At 44.3% G+C, this 9,312-nt stretch overlaps 1 protein-coding gene across 1 annotated transcript; it reads right to left on the bottom strand.

Moving 5' to 3' along the window:
* Positions 1 to 218: 218 nt before the first annotated feature.
* LOC145881967 (uncharacterized) lies at positions 219 to 7,651 on the bottom strand. The gene is made up of 6 exons (XM_082978757.1): positions 7,302 to 7,651; positions 6,076 to 6,207; positions 5,673 to 5,737; positions 5,167 to 5,276; positions 3,363 to 4,954; positions 219 to 2,650 (listed from the first exon to the last, which is right to left on the bottom strand). The coding sequence occupies exons 1-6, from the start codon at positions 7,477 to 7,479 to the stop codon at positions 2,526 to 2,528; spliced, it is 2,202 nt and encodes a 733-aa protein (XP_082834883.1). The 5' UTR covers positions 7,480 to 7,651; the 3' UTR covers positions 219 to 2,525.
* Positions 7,652 to 9,312: the final 1,661 nt, after the last annotated feature.

The raw sequence follows: 9,312 nt of genomic DNA, 5'->3' as shown, positions 1-9,312 counted from the left end.
GGAAGACAAATTAGATTCAATATGAATATAATCCCTCAATGATCTAATATCGTCCACCGTGAGAGATATTAGCTGTTCACAACGTCTGACTTGTAGTTGAATGAGAAACTTACAAAATTGCTCATTGCCATGTCTGTCATCATTCTTTAAATTAGCCACACCAGTGGAGGATGTTGGGAAGAGCCACACGTGAATTGGAATGAATCTAAGAGGAAAGGTAGCATGTTTTCATGATAGTTTAATGGTGGTTTTGACTCAGAATGAATAACACATCTAGTAATATTACATAAGTGGCATGATACTGTGGTCTTTCTGTTCATACCACTGTGACCTGTGCAAATATGGACCACCGTAAGAAATAAAAACAAAATAACTATGACAACGTAAAGAAACTTAAAATGCATTAAAAAAAAAACAAGATGGTGAAAAAGTCAAATCTAGTCAGTAGTGACATACTCAAGTAAAAATGAAAGGAAAACCAACTTTCTTTTCTAACACATTGGGTTTTAATAAAGTCGCAAGAGTACTTCAACATAACACTGTCTTGATTCATAGCCGAGCTGCAGTCTCTAAAAACACTGCTTTGATTACAAAATGTGAAAGAACATTTTGATGTATTTTGATGAAACAGTATATGCCAGGTGGTTTTGGTCAACACAGTAGTTTTTAGGTATAACTGGTCACCTCTGGTACATAGATAAAGACACTAAAAACAAATCTGATGGAGATGCACAGCTCTACCTCTCTCCAAGTCATAACCTGTCTCTAAGGTCAATGAGACATGACTGATACAATGGAGCCATTGAGATAACAGAAGTAGATACAGAACCTCTTCCTCATAGTATTATCCCTAGGGCCCTGTATTTTACACCACCATGTGACAAGCCAGGATTTCAACCTTTATTTAAAGCTTTTTAGCTAAGTTTCCTTCGAATCGGCGACAGGTTTTTATGAGAATATTCAAAAATCAGAAGAACTGGATAAAAGGCTGTGTGCAATGACTTAGCGCACATAAAAATAACTTTTGCTGTTAAATTCTCACACACTGAATAAAATAAAACATTTTTTTAAATGGGCTCCCGAGTGGCGTAGTGGTCTAAGACACTACTTCTCAGTGCAAGGGGCATCACTACAGTCCCTGGTTCGAATCCAGGCTGCATCACATCCGGCCGTGATTGGGAGTCCAATAGGGTGGAGCACAACTGGCACAGCGTCGTCCGGATGTGGCCGTCATTGTAAATAATAATTTGTTCTGGACTTGCCTAGTTAAACAAAGGTAACATTTTCAACTCTGCTGATGGCTTTGTCACTACAAATGTTGCGTTGTATAGCAAATGTGCCCACTTTGGTTTTGACACACGTGCTCCAGCCAACAGCTCACAGATGCCTATAGCCTACAGGATGAGATTATTACGGACAAAAGAGACAGATTCTTACTTATTTGTCAAACAGCAGCCAAGCATCGATCATCACGTCACCAGAATAAGGCCCTTGATATTTAATGGAAAGGAGCATCATCACAGACTTTCACCACCCTGTGAAGGTAATCAGAACTTCTTTAATGCGTAGCTTAATAAACTGCATGCTTTTAGGAGTCGTAGTGCGAGGGCCACACAATGGATCATCGCGTGACTCAAAGTTTACGTCGACATGATGGCTATTATATCAATATTTGAGCATAAAAGGCGTCTCGCATGCATTTTACAGAAACAAAAATATCCCATCTTGTCTAGCGTATATTGTTTTGTCGACATTTGGACAAGTTTACTGACAAATTTGCCGTTTCCATCAGGTCTGTGGTGACATTTTCTTTCCCGACTCACATAAAAAGTTTGGACGGAAACCTGGTTAGTGTTGGTGTTATTGTCATTTCTGGATAAGGTGCAAAACACAAGGTACTAATATAGCACATGTCAACACATGCAGTGTAAAGATAATGTACTATAATGTTGCTGAGTTACAGCAACAAGGTGAGTTCTGGTCCTACAGTTCATCTGAAAGATACTGTTGGAAGACAGAACAGATCTCCTCATTGCTCATCAAGATGACTCATTATCTACTTGGAATGTCAACAGACTAACGTGTAAAAAAAAGAAAAAAAAGGTGACAATCTCCTTTGAGGTGCTGTAAAGGCATTACAAGCCAACTGCTTGCTATGACTCCAGATAAAGTGTTTCTGCTCTATATTCTACTCAACTTTTCAGTGACCTCCAGAAACAACAACAGTGAGAATATAAGCAACTAAAAAAGTGCAGCAGCTCTCAAACAACAGAAACCAATTCATCTCCAGTAGAGACCAGAGATAAGGTCGCTGGGGGTGTGTGTGTGTGTGTGTGTGTGTGTGTGTGTGTGTGTGTGTGTGTGTGTCAAGCAGTATAGCTCCGTAACGCAACACCATTCTAGTAGCACCAACAGTGTTCTGTGAAGAAACCGTGAGAAATGTTTATGGTACCTACCTAGCATAGGATAGCTACTCTATAGGTATTCTGGTTAACTGTGTATTAATCTAGTGTTCCATTGCTTAGTCACAGAGGAAGTCCCCCTGCTTTTAGGGAGGTTTCCCTGGTCCTTCTTCTGGCTATGGCCTCCTGCTTCTTCCTCTCAATCTCCTCCTCCGTGCATCTCCCTGTCATCTGACTGTTGACAAACACTGAGAAACAAATCAGATTACATGGAAATAGGACTCTGACTGCAATTGAAAAGCTTAAAGACAGAATGTGCCTACAGTGACTGACAGAAAAAAAACAGACAATTAGTGTATCAATTTTTATGCACAAAAAGTTAATACATTTACACATTTACTCAGCCGTTCCAACTTTGAAAATACATAATTGAATAGAAATGAAGCTCTTCAGTTCTAAAGCCCTGACCCAACAGCCATCTATTTACCTCCTAACCTCTCAGAGCCCTGACCCAACAGCCATCTATTTACCTCCTAACCTCTCAGAGCCCTGACCCAACAGCCATCTATTTACCTCCTAACCTCTCAGAGCCCTGACCCAACAGCCATCTATTTACCTCCTAACCTCTCAGAGCCCTGACCCAACAGCCATCTATTTACCTCCTAACCTCTCAGAGCCCTGACCCAACAGCCATCTCTTCAGTAAACTTGACTGCCTCCATTAGATGTGTTTTGTCATGTACTTGACAAGTTTAAAACCTGCCTACACTGGCTGACTATGGGAGCTCTTCTCTTCAGGACACTGGACTAGCTTCACTTCCAGGGATAAGTGGATAACGCTTTGAGTAAACTTCCTGATTGGCCTAATGTGTTGTTAGGGGCCAACATTTAATGTAATACTAGAGCTAAACTGACAAGTGGAGGATTATTGTTTTGCCTTTTTATGGGGTAAAAAGCTCACCTTTGTTGCCGATGGCGGCCGAGTCCGACAGATGTCTCTTGAACGATGATGCATGATGGGAATTTGAGTTTGGGAGGGTTCTCGCCAACACTGTCCGTGGCATGACCAACTTTGAGTTCTCTGCTTGGAAGGTTCTAACTCCAAGGGATCCTAGGCCAAATGTTCCCCATCCTGGAGCACCCCTCAGCTGGGTAAACTTGCCCAGACCCTCAGCACTGCCTGGATGGCTCTGGGACATGACTGTATGATGTCCGACCCAAACATTTCCTGCTTTCGCTGGAATGTTCCATCCCTGAAAGTGCACATGGGTGCTGCTCCTATCTCCTGGTGCTGAGTTTGAGCGGCCAGACGTGCAGGTGGTTGACTGTCTACTGCTAGGACCACCTACAGCCCTATCCATAGTCATAGACCCCTCTCTCGCTGTAGCCAGAGGGGCGGTTGGAGGGGCTTTCGGTTTGCTCTCCTGGACGCGGACCTCAGTGGCATCCGTGGTTGCGGTGGCGTCCTCGGACAGCGGCTGACTGTTGGAGATCCTCTCCACGTCGTCACACACCTGATACAGCAGTTTGTCATCGTCACCTTCGCCGTCGTTCCACAGCGACTCAGAGTCAAACAGGGACTGGAGGTCCTCCTCTGAGATGTCTTTGAAAGCGGAGTCTGGGGCTGTGGTTCCACGTGAGGTTGTGGCCGTGCTCACCCCCTCAGCAGTGTCTCTACTGGGGCCCCTAGTCCCCACGGCCGCAGACAAGCCGGGCCTGGGTCTCTCAGGCTGGGCCTCTCCAACAGTGAGGGACGGTCTGGGTGCTTCTTTGGTTGTCGGAGCCATATTCACCTGGAAACAAAGGTTGGGCTCCAGCAGGAAAGTGCTTCTGCTGGTGGGCTTGGGTTTAGGACATGGCTCAGTGAGGCCACCTCTGTTTGAGGGTTGAAGGTGTGTGCTTGTCCCCTTCCAGACAGAGTGAGAGGGCAGGCTGATAGGATTAGAGGTAGTAGAGGAGGGTGGTAGGGTCTTTTCTGTATCTGTTAGCAGCTGTGTGTTGTCTCTGTCAGTGCTCAGAGTCAGTGAGCTGCTGGGTTTAGGGGACAGCGTTTTCAGCCCCTCAGGATTCTGGGTCATCTCCAACACGATAGGGTCATTGAGAAGGTCATCATCCTCCCAGTCAAAGTCCTCGTCTTTCGCCACAGTCGTTGTGGCGTTCCACTGTCCTACTTCCTCTTTACCAGTACGAGCCGATGAACCAGATGTGCTTCCCCCGCCAGGCTTGACTTCCGACACTTTGACAAGGTCATCGGCAGTGAGATAGCTGACCCCAACTTGAACCTTGACCTCCTGAGAACAGGTGGAGGCGTTCGACCCTTGGCTGAGCCGTCCGGTGACTCGCTGCGTCGGCCCGTCGAACAGAGCGTTAAGCTCCGCCTCTACCTGCTGGGCTGATGACGACATTGTCGTCGGGCCCTTGGGTTCCTCCCCGTACCGGTTGTTAATTATGGTATTGTTTGTGTGTTCAGCACACTTCCTCTCTCTGTCCTGCTGGTGCATGTTGATGTCAAACTGCCTGGCCAGCTGCATCAAGTCCTCCACTGAGCTTTTCCTGTAGAGAGGAGAGGATGAAGTGAGTGGATGAACGAACAAGGAATATATTGAGGAACCTTTGAAGAAGCTAGTATAAGCACTAGCAAGAATGATCTGAATAAGAGAATTACTGGAAAAGACTATTGGACGAGAAATAAACCTAACATGTTAAATAAAAGGTTTTCAACTTATCAACCTGATTACACAAGTGATTTGTACAAATTCACTCACCGAGTGGATTTCTTCCTTGCTTTGGGCGGGCGTACCTCTAGGGTACAGGGGACAGCACTGTCCCCAATCCACTGGAGCAGAGGACTATCCACAGAGACATGCTGGGCATCCTGGAAAATGAAGACATGGTTTACAACAGCTGGTTTGTGTGCTGTGACCAACCTAAAGCTTTGGGACTACTTTCAAGCCAGGGCCCAGGCTTTAACCTCCAGTGCTTCAAGAAGTACCAGATTTAGAATGTCTTCTTTCAAAGAATCTCTTTCCATCCACTGAAACAAATCAACACAGTAGAATGCAGTCTTTTACATTTTAATATAACGAGGCCTTTATATCCACAGTAACACATGATTCAAAAACATGTCGGTGCTGCCGGGCACCAGCATCTATTCATTTATTTTATTTAACCAGGAAGTCAGTTAAGAAGAAATTCGTATTTACAATGACGGCCTGCTACTCCATCTATCAATGGACCTCAGTGACACGGTGAACATGTTTTATATACTGACCTTAGGAGCGATCCGATTGACAATGTCTGATATCTCAACAACTCTGGTGTTGCTGGGCCCTTCCCCTGGAGAATAAGGACAGCAACAGTTAGCCTTTTGTTGGCACATATACATAGTAATCCCAACGACTTTGGGCATAAAGGCCACTAGCGGAAACTGGAAGCAGCCTGTGTGTCGCCTCTGTGATCTGTGGAGGAATGAAACACATGACCTCCTATCCACTGAGACACCATCATGTACTGGCTTTGAGAAGGACAACAAAAACATGAGTGGATGGAGGATGACACATGATGATCTGATAGGTGTGAGGAGAATGAGGAAGAGGAGGAATGAAGGATATGCTAATGTTAAAGCTAAATCAGCCTTTTGCTCATCAAGTGACTTAACAACAGCATCATCATACCACTTCCAGCAGGAGTAGGTGATGCTGGGTCCCATATGATGTCCTGTAAAACATCTCCATCCCCGGGGGAATCAGCAGGGTTGTTTAAGCCCGTGTATCTGCCCCTCGCTCGTCGTTTGGGGGTCTGCAAATCTGGAGGGAACGAGACCAACTGTAAGGTCACTAGACATACTAAATAGGTGAACAACAAATGGGGTCTACCTGGTCACACATGAGTACAATAGGGAGAGCATCAGCACATGTGCGACTAGGGGCTAATGCATTGTTCAGTTATGTATGGAGCCATGTCATCGTGGAATGCTCTGCCACCAGACATTACTTAGGGAAAAAGTCTGTTTAGCTTTAAACAAATATTTTAAAATAACCTTTTACATCACCTCTGCTCTTTCTAAAGATTATATATATATATATATATATATATATATATATATATATATATATATATATATATAGATAGTTTTTTTTATTTTTTTTTTTTATAATTGAACCTTTATTTAACAAGGCAAGTCAGTTTAAGAACAAATTATTATTTACAATGACGGCCTACCCAGGCCAAACCCTAATGACGCTGGGGCAATTGTGCATCCGCCTTATGGAAATCCTAATCACGGCCGGTTGTGATACAGCCTAGAATCGAACCAGGGTCTGTAGTGACGCCTCTAGCACTGAAGATGCAGTGCCTTAGACCGCTGCGCCACTCGGGAGGCCCAAAATCTCATTTAACTGTATATAAGAATATGAAAATAGTGTGTAAATACCATTTTTGTTGTCTTTCTAATATATAACTTATTATTTTTTATATTTGTATATAATGTCCTTGTCTATAACTGTTTTGTACTTTGTAATTTATTTGTACGTTTTATGTGGACCCAAGGAAGAGTAGCTGCTGCATGTGCTGTAGTTAATTAAAGGTTACAATTAAAATTAAAAAGCTAATGGGGATCCTAATAAACAAAACCAACGTTTTGGAACGTTAAGATAGAAATAGAACGAGGAATCACATCAGCTCTATATATTGTATTTCTATCTGCAACGTTGAAGAACGTTTGGCAACTGAAAGTGGCCCTGGCTAGCGACGTCTCTGCCCAGCTAATTAACGTTAAAGCTGTTTATCCTGCAGCCTACACGAAAGTTTGACAACGTTAGCTATTGAGTCTAGATGTTGTTAGCTACCCAACTAGCTGGTTAGCAATACCGTTCCCGTGCACTTTTGGCAACCATCTTACCTTTAGAACGAGTATGTGGTGACTTCCTGACAGAAGGTGAAGATTGGGGTGTCAATTTCGGGCTTTTACCCGATTTGTTTGTTTTCAACCTTTTTTGAGAAAATGTGGAAACATGACTCCAGATTTCACTTAAGTCATTTGAGCCAGTGTTAGGGTCATGCTTTCTTGGATTTGGCATATTTCGTCGTCAGTTTTCTTGTTCATCATTTGACTTGACCATGTAAACGCAAATTGAATCGTTTGTCATTATCCGATTGCTTATCTTCGTGGGTAAAAGTGTGCTGTGTTTGTGTTCAGCATGTACGCCGCCATGATGTTGTGTGACGTCACGCCAAATGCATAAAGTGAAGTTGCCCCCAGACACTGAACTGAGATCAGTTTTTCGATTTGACTCACTTTTTGTAACATAAGAGTTATGGCAACTAGGATGTTTACTAGTGATGCTGAAAAACGTTAGAAAACGAACCTGCTTTGTTTAGCAGTAAGTTACTGAAGTTTATTTGCAATAGTCCATATGTATTAAATACATCAAATCAAAGTTTATTTGTCACGTGCGCCGAATACAACAAGTTTAGACCCTACAGTGAAATTCTTACTTACAGGCTCTAACCAATAGTGCAAAAAAGGTGTTAGGTGAACAATAGGTAAGTAAAGAAATAAAACAACAGTAAAATGACAGGCTATATACAGTAACGAGGCTATAAAAGTAGCGAGGCTACATACAGACACCGGTTAGTCAGGCTGATTGAGGTAGTATGTACATGTAGATATGGTTAAGGTAACTATGCATATATGATGAACAGAGAGTAGCAGTAGTGTAAAAGAGGGGGTGGTGGGTGGTGGGACACAATGCAGATAGTCCGGGTAGCCAATGTGCGAGAGCACTGGTTTGTCGGGCCAATTGAGGTAATATGTACATGAATATATAGTTAAAGTGACTGTGCATAGTATATGATGAACAGAGAGTAGCAGCAGCATAAAAGAGGGGTGGGGGGGGGGGGGCAAACTATGCAAATAGTCCGGGTAGCCATTTGATTACATGTTCAGGAGTCTTATGGCTTGGGTGTAAAAACTGTGGAGAAGTCTTTTTGTCCTAGACTTGGCACTCCGGTACCTCTTACCATGCAGTAGTAGAGACAACAGTCTATGACTGGGGTGGCTGGAGTCTTTGACAATTTTTAGGGCCTTCCTCTGACACAGCCTGGTATAGAGGTCCTGGATGGCAGGCAGCTTAGCCCCAGTGATGTACTGGGCCGTACGCACTACCCTCTGTAGTGACTTGTGGTCGGAGGCCGAGCAATTGCCGTACCAGGCAGTGATGCAACCAGTCAGGATGCTCTCGATGTTGCAGCTGTAGAAGCTTTTGAGGATCTCAGGACTCATGCCACATTTTTTAGTTTCCTGAGGGGGAATAGGCTTTGTCGTGCCCTCTGTCTTCGTGTGTTTGGACCATTCTAGTTTGTTGGTCATGTGGACACCAAGGAACTTGAAGCTGTCAACCTGCTCCACTACAGCCCCGTCGATGAGAATGGGGGCGTGCTCGGTCCTCCTTTTCCTGTAGTCCACAATCATCTCCTTAGTCTTGGTTACGTTGAGGGATAGGTTGTTATTCTGGCACCACCCGGCCAGGTTTCTGACCTCCTCCCTATAGGCTGTGTCGTCCATGATCAGGCCTACCACTGTTGAGTCATCTGCAGACTTAATGATGGTGTTGGAGTCGTGCCTGGCCGTGCAGTCGTGGGTGAACAGGGAGTACAGGAGGGAACTGAGCACTCACCCCTGGGGGGCTCCAGTGTTTAGGATCAGCGTGGCAGATGTGTTGCTACCTACCCTTACCACCTGGGGGTGGCTCGTCAGGAAGTCCAGGGTCCAGTTGCAGAGGGAGGTGTTTAGTCCCAGGATCCTTAGCTTAGTGATGAGCTTTGAGGGTACTATGATGTTGAACGCTGAGCTGTAGTCAATGAATAGCATTTTCACGTTGGTGTTCCCTTTGTCCAGGTGGGAAAGGGCA

The sequence above is a fragment of the Salmo salar genome, chromosome 01, assembly GCF_965601325.2.
Source record: "Salmo salar chromosome 01, fSalSal1, whole genome shotgun sequence".
Classification (NCBI taxonomy): domain Eukaryota; kingdom Metazoa; phylum Chordata; class Actinopteri; order Salmoniformes; family Salmonidae; genus Salmo; species Salmo salar.
The sequence above is the reverse complement of the archived record's forward strand: the minus strand, read 5'-3'. Positions and strand labels throughout refer to the sequence as shown.

Coding starts and splice junctions, on each gene's coding strand:
- LOC145881967 (XM_082978757.1), bottom strand. CDS start 7,479: ATGCCAAATCCAAGAAAGCATGACCCTAACACTGGCTCAAATGACTTA. Junction 5,277..5,672: donor TCAATCGGATCGCTCCTAAG/GTCAGTATATAA, acceptor TTCATTTTCCAG/GATGCCCAGCATGTCTCTGT. Junction 4,955..5,166: donor GCAAGGAAGAAATCCACTCG/GTGAGTGAATTT, acceptor TCCTCTCTACAG/GAAAAGCTCAGTGGAGGACT.